Below are 14,431 nucleotides of genomic sequence, written 5' to 3'. Positions count from 1 at the left end.
TCATAGGGAGAGATCTGTTTGGACAAGTAAGTTGGGCCAGAACCATTTAGGGCTTTATAGGTTTGACACCATTTTGAATTGTGCTCGGTAGCAGACAGGCAGCCAATGGAGCTGATATAACAGAGGGATTGTGTTCCCTGTACACTACTCTGGTGAGCAATCTGGCTGCTGCCCATTGGACCATTTGAAGCTTCCGAACAGTCTTTAAAGGCAACCCCATGTAGAGCACGATGCAGTAGTCTATTCATGATGTAACCAGAGTATGGACTACCATGACCAAATCTGAATTCTGAATTCTATATGCTAATGACATATGTATTCTATATGCTAATAACATATCTATCCACTCAGTGAAAGAGTGCATGGCTTGTTTGCAGAAGGTTATGGATTCAATCCCATACAATTCCAGACCAGCCTTGAAAAAAAATCATTCTGAAACTCTATGGTGCAATTGCCAGTTAGTAGTAACAATACTAGGCTAGACTGACCCAGCATAAGGCACATTTTTATGTTCCTATTTCTGAAAGGCAAGTTCCAGTGTGATCAAAATGGAATAATCCATAAGAGATAGTAGACTTGGGATATAGGGCTGTGTGGAAAGATCCTGGGTTAGTCTTACCAAGAAACGTGTAAAGATGCCACCGATTTGCAACGATGCTGCCACTTTGTAAAGACGACACCAGAAGAAGTAGGGCCGTCACTGATTTATCAGGGTCTCCTACTATTTGTAATGGATGTATAAAATTGATAACACAGCTAATACCTTATAATATTTTGTTGGGCTTTCTTTAATGTGTAGTGCGGCTTGACTTGAAAGTATTCATAACAGAGACTTGGCTTTAAGAGAAACTGTAACAAGTTTATTGAAATATATAAGAAGCTTAATGGTTTCAATGTTTCTTAACTCCTAAAGGCACATTTCTTTAGAGGTTACATTTATAACATTTCATAAAGCAACTCTTGAGAGGACTGTTCCTTCCACTAAACAGGTTTTAAACTTATTTTTATTCAACCTGAGTTTCTTTCCTTAACAGTTCACTTTGGGTACCAGCTTATTCTTTCCCTATGTTATTTCTGTTGCAGTAAAGATGCTTACTGGGTTCTCTCCCCCTTTTTGCTCATACACTAACTATTAATCTAAATAAGTCAACTTGACCTAACTGAACCTCACAGGCTAAAAGCCTAAACCTTCCTGGTTCTCAACACAGTAGAACCAGCTATTCCCTGTAGTTCTCTAACTACAAACTGCTTCCCTGAATCTCAACACTGTAGAACCAGCCTTTCCTGCAGTTCTCAGGCTACAGACTGCTTTCCTGATTCTCAAAACAGTAGAACCAGCCTTTCCTGCAGTTCACAGACTACAGACTGACTGTTTCAAAATGCCTGCCCTGCCAAGTGGCAGTTGGCTCCACCCCTTTTTCCATGGCAACCCAGCTCAGAGTGAGCTGAGCTGCCCCCCCCCCAGTTATGCTATTTTAAATACTTACCCTTTTAAAACACCTAGCCACAATTACACATGACTAAAAGTTAAAATTCACACTTCACCACAAACCCCTATTATAGAGTTGTCACATATCAAAGTTGACTAGAAGACACATAACAGCATGTCAAAGTTGACTAGATGGCACATAACAGCAATATGTTAACTGCCATCCATGCCATTTAACTGTCCTAACTTAAAAGTTGTGATTTATACAGAATACTTGAGAAGTCTTTTTAATTGCCACTCTGTTGGAGTTTTATTACTTTCTATCAGTAATGGGAATGTGTATGTTCTCCAAAACAAAACAAAAAATCAGCATGTGAAAACCTAGTGGAATACTAACGTAGACCATTCCTTCCTTCCATCCAATCCTTCTGTAGTCATAAAGCTTACAGTATAGGTTTGTAATAAATCTACAAATGTCTTTTACACATGAAGTTCTGTTCTTCTGTCCAAATCGTAGCTTCCAAATGTAATCCTATTATTTTCATAAATATGATGGAGCATATTATAGGAAATAGTCAAGTGGAGTTCTATATGTACGATGAAATACAATGTAGGATTTGGTCAACTGGAGAGATCTAGGTATGTTGACACGAAGAGAGCACTTTGAACTGTAAAAGGAGTATTTGGTAAACATTGCTTATATCATAACCTGTCTTTGAGCTTTGTTATCTGGAGATGCTGACTGTGGAGGTCCCTAATACAGATCATAATGCCATGTCAGGAAATGATCACATGGAGTTCCTTTAAGATATGTCCCCACTGAGCGAAGACCTCAAAGGTGACATTCATGGAGCTGTTAACTTTGAGCCAAGAATCTTATGTTCAGACACATATATTTTACAAAAATAAAAGTTGCTAGCAAAACATTTTAAAAACAGTCTTAAAAGCACACACTTTGAGACACAGATACTGGACTCTGAAATATCTGCATCAATTCCAAAGCTGTAGTTTAAGAATATTAAGAATACCAAAAGTTGATCAACCCTCATATCCTATCTTGGATTGGTTCCAGATTTTGCTGGAACAAGTTGGTCAGTTGGAGCTGTCCATGGTGTGGGTCTGTCTATCTGGCTTATGCCTGCCATACTTTTGACTGCCAATGGCTGTGTCATTGCCTCTCACTTAGCTCTTCCTTCCATCCTGTGACCTACAATCTGTGTTCAGGATAGGAGCCACATCAATGAGAGTCATAATGTCATAAAAGCCATTGATTTTTATAGCACTATTGTGGATTAGACTTAGATTTAAGCTTCTATAGAAGTGCCTCAAATTTTCAACATAGTAAATGCAGCTTGGAAATCTAAGCATATCTATGACTCATTGGCACATCATCATAAGAGACTTAAATAAATGTAATACTCAGTTCCAGGGATTCAGGCCTGCAGCCATGGAGACCTGGTCTGCTTAGGGCCATCAAAGGCATCTTCTCCAAATTGTTTGATATGCTTCTTTCAAAAGGAATCTTTTCACTAAAGTCTTTTGCTTAACTGAAACTTTGCAAGAGGAAGGGGACATTTGTTTTGTACTTATAGCTCAGTTTTGTTTTGTTTTGTTTTGTTTTGTGAGAAAAGGGCAGAAGGAGAATGGTATATGTAATCACTTCTAAATATTTAAACGGCTGGATTTCATCTTGCAGAATAACATGGAGTGTGATTGTAGGGCTGGCGTATAAATAAACTGGGAGATAAATAATTACAACCCAGGCATTAAATTGCTATATAAATCAAAAATTATAGCAGTCAGAGATGGAAAAGGCCCATTTAGATCAAACTGGTTTTTTAAAAACAACACAAAAAACCCACAGCCGCACAGTCACCCGGAAAATGTGCAGCACATCGCTCTTGATTAGTCAAGAGATGTAGAAGAACGCCCATCCTTCTCTTTGCGTCTGTCCCCAGAGAGCAAGCGAGAGAGAGAGAGAATTTGCCTCACGCATATTAATAAAGCTATATTTTGACTGGCTGAGTGATTTAAAGTGATTAGTGGTGGTATGCTTTACCTGTCAACATTTCCTCACTGCAACATGGAAGATTCTGTGCCGTGCCAGAAGTGTGAGAAGGAAAGGGGGTGTTTATTGTTACAGAGATAAAAAAGCCCTACCTCTATCAATCATTAAAATATCTCCGAATATTTTCAGGAATGTGGCTGCAAGGAAACAATGTCCCCATCAAACATAGGAAAGAGTTTAAAGGCCAGAATCTATTCTTGAGATACTTGCCAGAATTGTCTAAATACCCCGAAGATGCCAGAATCTGTCTGATCTTGGAAGCTAAGCAGGGTGAACTCTGATTAATATTTAGATGAGAGACCACAAAGAAATATTGTGTGCTTAGTCTAGATTTCAAAGGAGGGAAATGAAAAACCACATGTGAGTACTTATTGTCTAAGAAAGTCCTATCAAATTCATAGGATCACTATGATTTCTAAAAGGCAACTTGAAGACCCAACATACATTCATTCAACAACCTTACTCTTCAAGGATTAAATATATTATACAATTCAAACAAAGAGTGGCACAAGGGTTTTTTCCCCTAATTCCCCACATTTATCTATATATTTTACCCAATATATGTATTTTCTCCATTCAATAAATCAGACTAGTATGTCATTTCTAATAACTGCATGCTCTTCTAACCTTTAAAATGTGTGCCTTGTTTCATGTGCAATTTACTTCTCCTGATTATATGCAAAGCTTGCAAAAGTACATTTTTACAAGGTGAGATAAACTTCTTCCTGCATTGGGTCCTGGGAGGCTAGTTGTCTTGAGACTACTCATTCTCATACAGTTCTGCTCCATTCTTAGCTGGAGAGAAGCTAGGGACCCTATTTACATTTTGTTTAATACTTCATCCTTCTGTGTCATTTATCATCCTGTTCCCTTACTTTCGTCAGACCTTGTCATTGTCACTATTTAGGCCTGCCCTGTGCCTATGGATAAATACATATCCAAAGAGACAGATTATCCTAAAAGAAGCAAGATATAGAAATCCAAGAAGATGAAGGGAGGCAGAGGAGAAAGGTTTCAGTCAGTCCAGAAGCCATTCCTCAAACCCAGTGGTCCTAGTAACCAAAACCAAAAAGAGATGAGACAAGGAGCTGTTAAATGTACCCAGTCCAGAAAACACGTGAACATCAAGAAAACTGTCAAAAATAGAATGGCTGCAAACAGTGAGGGGACTCTTAGCTAGGAGATTTGTACGTGGCTGACTCTGGAAACCAGTTGTTTGATTACTCAATATCTCCTATATATCTGCCATTGATTGTACTGAAGCTTCTCTTCTTCTGTTTGTTGGACTTCAAAGGACTGGAGTTCCTCTTCAGCGTCCATCATGTCCTGCTGAGAAGAGCCCTTCTGGTTCTTCAACCACTAGCTGCTCTGATCTAGGGAGGAAGCTATCATCTGGAGCCAGACACTCGTCATCTGCATCTGATTACTCAGACTTCAGAGGGTGGGTTATGACAAGGCCTAAAACTCCCAGAATCCAACCCAGACAGCATGGATTCTGGGGAAGTATTTCCAAGCTTTGACCTGACTGTCCTTTTCACTTTGAGCTGACGCCAAGGATTTTATGCAGATGGCCCTGGCTCAGTTGTCGAAATGGGGGCTCATCATGAAAAGTGATGTGAAACAGAAAGAAGAGCAGTTCCAACAAACATGCCAAAACAGAACAGCTCCTTTGCCTCTGACAACAGAACTGGCCATCCTGAAATGCACTGCTTACGTGGTGCCAATGTGTCATCATCAATAGCAACTCTCATTGAGGGAGAAAGAAGTACGCAAACAAGGGCTGTAGCTGAGCCAGAGATATTTCCATATAAATGAGGGAGGGGATAAATAAATACCCTCAACCTTTTCCAAGAAGCATCCGCTACTGGATTACAAGTTTGCCCTCTCCCAAGCTATGAAATAGAAAAGGAAGATCTTGGTTTCCATAGCAATTCCACAGTTGCTCAGTGCCCAGATGTAACATGTGCCATGAGTTATGGGACATAAAACACAGCTGCTCATCCATCACTGTTGATAGGAAAGCCTGAAATGGCAGCAGCAAGTCCTAGAGGAGAATAGATCATTTTGCTACCTTTGCCATAATGGCCTACACAGCACTGCAAGGCTGAAAAACAAGAAGCTCATATTTTATTTAAAAAATAAAATAAAGGAGAACATGTTTCTACCTGTCCAACTTTTTTCAGCAAAATTCCAAAGCCAAAAAACCTGATCACCCACAATTTGGCATAGATGCTAATGATGTCCTTAGGGTGTGTATTTCAGGATGATTTCTCTTTTTGTTTCTTAAGAAAGAATTTAGTAGCAATTTTAAAACTATCTTATTCATTTTAGCATGGATTTCAATCCACTACTTCTGATGCACTGACAGAGTACAATATCCAAATCATGAGTATTTAAGCACATTAATGGATTAATTGGTTTTAGTTGTTTAATATCCGTCAATAATTTACAGCCCCAGGTCCACGCACTAGCTATTCCTAAATTTCTGCCATTATTTTAATCTAATGGAGCATTTTTCCAAATGAAGCAGAGAGTGTTTGAGGACTAGCACATCTGTAGGGTTACCAAGGTGCTTGTTTATAAAGCTATTGTCCTCCCAATCCTGCTATACACCTGTGAAACATGGACTGTCTACAGATGTCACACTCAACTCCTGGAACGATTCCATCAGCATGGCCTCCAAAAAAATTCTGCAAATCTCTTGGGAAGGCAGGTGGACAAATGTCAGCATGCTGAAAGAAGCAAAGACCACCAGCACTGAAGTGATGCTCCTACACTATCAACTCCGCTGGACTTGCCATGTTGACCGAATGCCCGGTCATCATCTCCCAAAGCAGCTACTGTACTCCCAACTCAAGAACGTGAACCAGAATGTTGGTGGACAGGAAAAGAGATCTAAAGATGGGCTTAAAGCCAAGCTTTACAAACTGTGGCATAGACACCAAGAACTGGGAAGCACTGGCCCTTAAGCACTCAAACTGGAGGTCAGCTGTGACTAGTAGTTCTGCAGAATTCAAAGAGGCATGAATGGAGGACGAAAGGGATAAATGTGCCAAGAGGAAGGTACATCAAGCCAACCCTGACTGGGACTGCGTTTCACCTGGAAACCAATGTCCTCACTGTGGAAGAACATGCAGATCAAGGAAAGGCTTCCACAGCCACCTGTGGACCCACCACCAAAACACTATACTTAGAGAACCATCGTCCTCAAGCTACGAGGGATTGCCTAAGTGAATAAGTAACACACTAGCTGTTCCTAATTTTCTGTCATTGTTTTAATCTAATGGAGATGTTCATCTGTTATGAAATCTATGTTTACTTAGCTGCCATTACTCACCTTTAAGCCTTTTATTGCCATTTTTAAAGCAGTTGTCATTTCATGTTTTTGTCCGATATAGCAAAATGTAGCACCTGCCCTTTCCCTTTCTCCTCCCCCTCCCTTTCTGCTTAAAAAATGCACTTTTTCTTACATACCTGAATTATATCTTTTTAATCATGGTTTAAAACAAACTTGCAGAGCTGTGTAAAACTGACTAATATATTACAAAATGTAATGACAGGCACAAGGAAATCCATCCAGTTTGTCTTTTCTCCTGCCAACATAAACCTGATTAGTTATTTTTGCCATCACGCTGTATTCCTGCTCCTTAACAGATGATGTTATAATAGAGCTCTCCAATATTTCCCCATGTGGTGCTTCCAGCAGTAACCATACGAGAGATCAATACTTTATCTCTGTTAAAAAGATAAGATATGCTAGTAGTCAAGCGAAATAACACGGCAGCTAGTTTTGTATGTTATATCCTAAAATGGTCTCTCTAATCTTTCCTCAATAGTTTTTGGCTGCAGCACAGATGCAACTTTCCTCCCCCAATTTCTAAGAAAACATCAACCTCTCAGACATCTCAGGCAGAGATATTTCTCCTGAGTACACTTCCCATTTAATCTTTTGAACCAGAGATGCTAGGGATTGAATTTGGTGATTTTCTGAAAGTGGAGCCCTGTGGTGCCAGAGCTTGTCAAAGTTTTTCCAAGGAGGGGGACTACAAATCCATTTTGTGCCCTGTCTCTAAGGACTACCCTGTTTCCCGAAAATAAGACATCCCTTGAAAATAAGACTTAGTAGAGGTTTTGCTGAATTGCTAAATAGTGTATAAGGCCTCCCCTGAAAGTAAGACCTAGCAACGTTTTTGTTTGGAAGCATGCTCTCTGTGGTGGCTAGAAGCTGCAATACCATCCCTGCTGTACAAGTGGACCAGCAACTGCTGTGGGAGATTGTTATAATTTCCAGACAGTGTGTGGGAGCCAGGTACTTTACAGCCCTAATTTTTGTGGCTCTGTGTATTTATTTATTTATTTATTTATTTCGCTTATATGTGTCCGGTCCTTCTCTTCCCCAGAGGGGGACTCAGGACTGCTTCAAAACAGGCATTCATTCAATACTAACAACAGTAATAAATGATAAAATTCATTAAAACAATTTGTTAATGTTTTAAAATTATTAAAACGTTGTTTAAGTCATGCAGGTTTGAAATCATAGTCCAGGTCAATCCATTGCCATTCACACAAATTGGGTCTCATTATAAATTTGTGCCTCTCCTGTTTGAACATTGGTACCATAGCCAGGTTTTGGGTTTCATTCTAAAGGATAAGAGGGAGGAAGCCAATCTAATGTCACTGGGTAGAGAGTTCCACAGATGAGGGACCACCACTGAGAAAACCCTGTCTCTCGTCTCCACCAGTCACGCTTGTGAGGATGGTGGGACCAAGAGCAAGGCCTCTCCCGTCAGTCTTAGACTTGACGATGTTTATAGCAGGAGATATGTTCAGACAGGTAAGCTGGGCCAGAACCATTCAGGGCTTTATAGACTAAAGGCAGCACTTTGAATTGTGCTTGGTAGCAGATTGGCAACCAGTGGAGCTGGCATAACAGAGGGGTTGTATGCTTTCTGTATGCCGCTCCAGTAGCAACCTGGCTGCCGTCCGTTGGACTAGTTGAAGCTTCCAAACCATCTTCAAAAGCAACCCCACATAGAGTGCATTGCAGTAATCTATTCAGGATGTAATGAGAGTGCGGACCACCATGGCCAAGTCTGACTTCCCAAGGTATGGGCACAACTGGCACATAAGTTTTAATTGTGTAAATGCTCCCCTAACCACCGCCGAGACCTGGAGTTCCAGGCTCAACGATGAATCTAGGATCACTCCCAAGCTGCGAATCTGTGTCTTCACAGGTTATATATTCTGGCAACTACTGTACAGTATATAATAAATGTTCTTTTTTTGTTCAACAATAAATATGAATTCTTCATCATGGAAAAATAAGGCATTCCCTGAAAATAAGACTTAGCACATCTTTAGGAGCAAAAATTAATTTAAGACACTGTCTTATTTTGGGGAAAACAGGGAATGTAGTTAACAGGGCTTAGAAAAGTTGCTTTTTGGATCAGAACTCCCAGAACTCTATCTAAAGCAACTTTTCTAAACCCTCTGAGCTACATAGTCCCCAGAGAAAAGCCACAACATTAGTATTCCAAAGAAACAATTGAAAATTTCTAAGGATTGAAAAGATCAAGGCATTTTTTGAGTTGCAGGCTTTTTCCCTAGTATGAAACAGAGTTTTATTGTCATGGAAAGAGGCACACTTCTACTTTTTTCTTTGAGAAAGGGAATCATCTTTCCAAAACTTTCACTCTTGAAAGAAGAATACAATATCTGCCTTTTTAAAGGCAGATTATCTATGCATTTTCTAAGATCCCTATTTTTTCCCCCTTCCGATCAAAGACTGAGTGCTTTCTCGTCAAAGAAAGAGAGGGACTTCTACTTCTAAACCTTTGGAAGAAAGCAGAGAAGGTATCTTTAGCAAAACAAAAAATGAAACATCCTCCCGTCTGTGTTTTCATTTTGGTCGCCTGCACGTGTTGGAGCAGGAGCCCTGAAGCAAAACACTTTTGTACTTTGGATAACAAACAGCCTGAGCATCATATATTGACTTGCTCATGGTTCTTTCCATCGCTGGGGGTTTGGCTCTTGCTTTCGCGAAGGAATAAGAACAAAATCTTATTACCCAGGAACATATGGCAGGAATTTGTTTGTTTCTAAGATCACGTTTAGCTACCATCTCATCTTTCTTTTCTCTTTTCTTTTTCTTTCTTCCCATATGAAAGATCAGCCCTCTGTTTTCTCATCTTATCCTTCCTGCAGGCAATTGGAAGCAACAGATTTCAAGGGAGACTTATTTAGATGGGGATGGCTTTAGAGCTTTTGGAAGTGGCTGAGGAGGGGCTGGCAGGTTCATTTAAAGGAAGCACCTCTCTAAATAGGTAACAGACACCATATGGGTCTGAACATGATTATATTTTAATATAATCATTATGGACTAATTAATAGGAATCCTAAAACTAGACAGGAAATCCCTAAAAGAAGGCACTGTGCTCATAAACTTTTTAGGTGAGACCGAATGTGTACCTATGGAGGATCTGGGCGCCAAATCTGCCTAATTTTCTGCTACAATCCTGTGTCCTCTGAGAGCCAAGTCATACTATATATTTCAATGCCAAAAGGGGCCAGAAGGAAAGGCTGCTGGTGTTTTCCCTTTCATTGGAATAGAGAATCTGTCTAAGTCCAGATTTTAAAGGTTCATTCCAAGGTGCTGAACCCAGTCCCCCAAATAAATTTAGCACTGTGGATACCTCCTTTATCTGTAGTACTATAATGGTTTGAAATGTTGGACTGAGAGACTAGGGTTCAAAGTCCCACTCAGCTGAATGGAAGCCAATGCAATGAGGTTGGGCAGGTTATTCTCTCTCAACCTAAGAAGAAGGCAAGAGCCAAGAAATCCCTGGAGTAACGTAAATGTGTTAGTAAAAATATCCATCTTCACAAAGTTTAGAATTTATTGATATATGTAGCCCACACATTTCCATTTCCCTGAGTAAGTGTGTGTGTTGTGAAGAGTTGGGTTTAACACTGAATTATCAACAGGACAATTGGGTGGATTTTCTTCCCTTTGCCGACACTGACTGGCAACAAGTTTCCAGATCCAATTCAAAGTGCAAGTTATTATCTATAAAGCCCTATACGCTTCAGGTCCAGTCTATCTTCGAGACTGCATCTCTTTCTATGAACCAACGCAGATCCTAAAATCTGCCAGGGAGGCCCTTCTCTCAGTCCCACCGCCATCTCAAGTGCAGTTGCTGGGGACGAGAGAGAGGGCCTTCTCAGTGGTGGCCCCCTGGCTTTGGAATAACCCTCCCGAGTTTAGGTTAGCCCTACCATTCAGATTTTTTGAAAACATCTGAAACATGGCTTTTTACACAAGCTTTTGACCATGTTTAGGGATTATGAGCACTATATTCGAGGACTAAGTGAGTGGTCACTATTGCACTTTACAAAGACAGAGATTGTACATAACTACTGTTTTATAGCTAGTTGGGTCTTTTAGTATCTTACATTAATAGGGGTTTTATCATTGTTTTATGTGTAATGGGGTTAATATTATTGTTATTAATGTAACCTTTTATATTTGCTGTATTTGTATTGTGTTGCACTACTGAGTGTCTCCTGTGAGCTACCTCAAGTCCCACCAGGGAGATGATGGCAGGATACAAAGTATTATTATTATTATTATTATTATTATTATTATTTCCATGACTTAAGTGTAAGAAAAGAACTGAAGGACTATCTTTTTACATATGGAGTGTTAACTTCATTGTAAATTTTATATGCAAGCTGGCTATAACTGACAGAACTAGGAATAAATAATAAACAATAAACCAGCAATGTGCATCAAAGTTACCCAAGAACAAATTTACAGTACAAAGTTTGAATTAAAATGAAAATCTCACTGAATATTTTATTGACTTTACAGATTTTTATACACTATACAGAGTTGCCTGCTCTAAATTACCTGCTTGAGTCAGCTATCAGCTCCAAAGCATAACATCAAATCAATGCACATTTGCTACCTCCATTCTCCTGGGCCCCTTTCACACTATGCACTTATAGCACTCCGATTCCATCCTGTGGGCTTGCTGTTTAGGGGGTGGGGAATGCTTAGACAGAGACAAAGCAACAAATACTACATTTTGCAACAGCTGGTTGTTTGTGGCATTCCACGATACTATACAAGGGGGAGGAAAATTACAAACATTTGTTGTGGAAATAGATGTTTCAACGTGGTACTATTCTTCCTTGGGGACAGCATAAAATATAGGAAATGTATTGATCATGATACAAGCTTTTTGGAAGCAGGAGTTTAAGCAAGGTGTATAAGAATTGTGTGCCTTATTTTAAAAGGAATTCTCCATGGCTTTCTTCAGCTACTGTCTAGAAGGTTAAGGGTGCCAATATAACCTACGTTGTATCCAACACTTATACAAACCTTTTGGAAAATTGAGCCTACATAGACCTTTGCTGGGAATACTGAAGACCATATATTCCAGGAGTAGATAACTTTTGTCCCTGGGACCAAGTCGAGTAATTTTCAATTTCTAATCTGGTCCTCTATGCTTACCCAGATGGTCCATACTTCCTTTCATGTGATACTATTATTTGGTGTTTTCCCAGTTTTTTGGTACCTTTTCCTTATTTCAGTGGTTGACATGCTTCCCCTGAAGCTTGAGTACTAGCACAATGAGACATAAACTAAAATATGCTGGTACTTTTGATCTCACTATTTTGTTTGTGGTATTTATATACCATCCTTCTCAACCCCAAAAGGGACTCAGGGCAGTTCACAGTTTACCTTAATCTGCCCATCCCAGTAATGCAGCTCTTGAGAACATCTCTGAAATTGATGCCCTAACGTTAATACAGAATGTACAGTCCACATAAACTATATGGGGAAATCATGAAGTACCCCAGACGTTACTGATTCAGCAGGTCTATCAGCCTAGTCAGTTATGAGAAAATTTAACTAATTTATGACACCATAAAAAAACCTTCCAGCAGCATGCAGAAGAATGAGGAAGTACTCCATAAAATGACTCGGTGTCACAGGTGAACGGTAAAGCGGCAGCTTCCCCTGTGGCCAGAATCGAGCATACCCTCATGAAGACAGAAAAGCTGGAATGTTAAATTGCCTATGTGTCTGTCTATATAGGTTGTATGTCTAAGCGGCATTGAATGTTTGCCATGTATATGTGCATTGTAATCCGCCCTGAGTCCCTTGCAAGGTGAGAAGGGAGGAATATAAATACTGCAAATAATAAATAAATAAATGCAAGGTGTTGTTTTCCAGCTAAATCTGGTCAGCCACTTGATTCCCAACCCTGATGTAAACCTAAGTATGGAATGGGAATATCACTATAGTCTATAGAAGTGTTTCTCAAACTGTGCTCCTTCAGGTGTTTTGGAGTTCAACTCCCAGTATACCAGTTGTTAGGAATCATGGGAGTTGAAGCCCAAAACAGCTGGAGAAGCACAGCTGGAGAAACTCTGATCTATAGGATTTCTGCTCACTGTTGTATTGCAGGAAAGATTTACCAAATTCTATGTTGTTTTTTTAAAAAAAACACCACATCAATACATATATGGCATTAGCATCAGGAATAAACAGCCACTCATTTTTTCAATATAATTTGTTCTTAAAAGGATTGCTTGTGTGTCATCCCTACCATTTATTCAAAGCTGCTAAGATACCACATGAACAGTCTTCATTTGAAGGACTGCTGGAGGGAGGAAAACCCAACCAAGCATGATTTGGGTACAGCAACAGAAAGGGTCTTATACTGTTGTGCCACCATGAAACCACAAGAAAAATGCTTCCTGACTCTGATAGGAAATGCCCTTCTCTGCTCTTCTCCAAGTGCCACAGGGAGACTCTCTAATGTCAGCCATATATCTTAAGGCAACTTTCCTCTGTCACATATAGTTGCTTCAGACAGTGTTCAATGTCCACGGGCAATAATGATCATCAGCCAAGGCTTCTGGTGGCCTGCTGAGTCCTGCCTTGAGCAAAGCAATGGAGGGAAATGTCTTAAGTGGAGGTAGGCAAGACGGTACATGAGCCCTGAAAGGAGAGGTCCCTGGGCAATGCTTTTCCTCAAGCAGAACATGGGAAAGTAACCTTTGGATTCCATTTCCCTGGAACTCTTTAGCCATTGTGCTCAATGGTAATGCTGGTTGTGGGAGTCTAAGAATTACAACTCTAAAATCTTTTCCAGGATCTGCATGAGCACAAATCCATATTGAGCAAAATTCCCCTTTATAACTGTCTCTAGTATCTAGCAGAAAGCCAAGAGAGAACTACACATTCAAACTCTGAAACTGTGCAACTACCTCAGAGTTACTAAGAATCACTGGGACCATTTGCTGAATACCGGATGACGAGAAGGACTACACCAGAAAGTCTCCCTCACAAAATAAACTCTGAGCAACTTCAGTGAATTATTGTTAATATGAACAGCAATGAAGTTTCCCTCTTTTATATTAACATTTGAATTCTTCTTTAATTTTTTCAATCGCATCACAAACACAGCCGTTAACATGGTGAAAGTTTGAATATCAATACAAAATGACAGCACTGATTCTGCCCATAATTCCCAAATATAATGAAATAGTAACAGCCAATAAATTGTTATGCTGTTTGACCAACAGGATCTTTTCTGGTACATAAGCATGAAATTGACACAGCTATATAGAGAAGCAAGAAGGTTGACCTACTCTCCCTCTTCAACCTAACACAGTTAAAACAACTATCTGTTTGTTTTTCATAATGTCGAGATAAGGAATAAGACAAGGAACTTACGCAAGGCATGCCATTCATCCTGACGGATGGTCTTAGTAATATTGTAGGTGAGATTCTTGGGAATTGTTGCTGAGGAGTAGTGGTACTTGATGTACGAACACTGTTCAATTGCTCCTGGGAGAGGCAAGAAAAAACATATAGAAAGCAATGTTAGTTATGCAAAAGTATAACTCTCTTCCATTAA

The 14,431-nt window shown here is 39.8% G+C and overlaps 1 protein-coding gene across 1 annotated transcript in view; it reads right to left on the bottom strand.

Annotated features, from left to right (window-relative positions):
- TMEM178B (transmembrane protein 178B) overlaps nucleotides 1-14,431 on the bottom strand; it is a 377,870-nt gene that overhangs the window by 283,221 nt on the left and 80,218 nt on the right. The window contains exon 2 of the mRNA XM_060776829.2: nucleotides 14,248-14,361. Coding sequence (XP_060632812.1) covers nucleotides 14,248-14,361 — 114 coding nt within the window. The remainder of the gene's footprint in view (nucleotides 1-14,247; nucleotides 14,362-14,431) is intronic.

This window comes from Anolis sagrei, chromosome 5, assembly GCF_037176765.1.
Source record: "Anolis sagrei isolate rAnoSag1 chromosome 5, rAnoSag1.mat, whole genome shotgun sequence".
NCBI classification, from domain to species: Eukaryota; Metazoa; Chordata; class Lepidosauria; order Squamata; family Dactyloidae; genus Anolis; species Anolis sagrei.
Note: the sequence above shows the minus strand (reverse complement) of the source record. Positions and strands in the feature narration are given on the sequence as shown.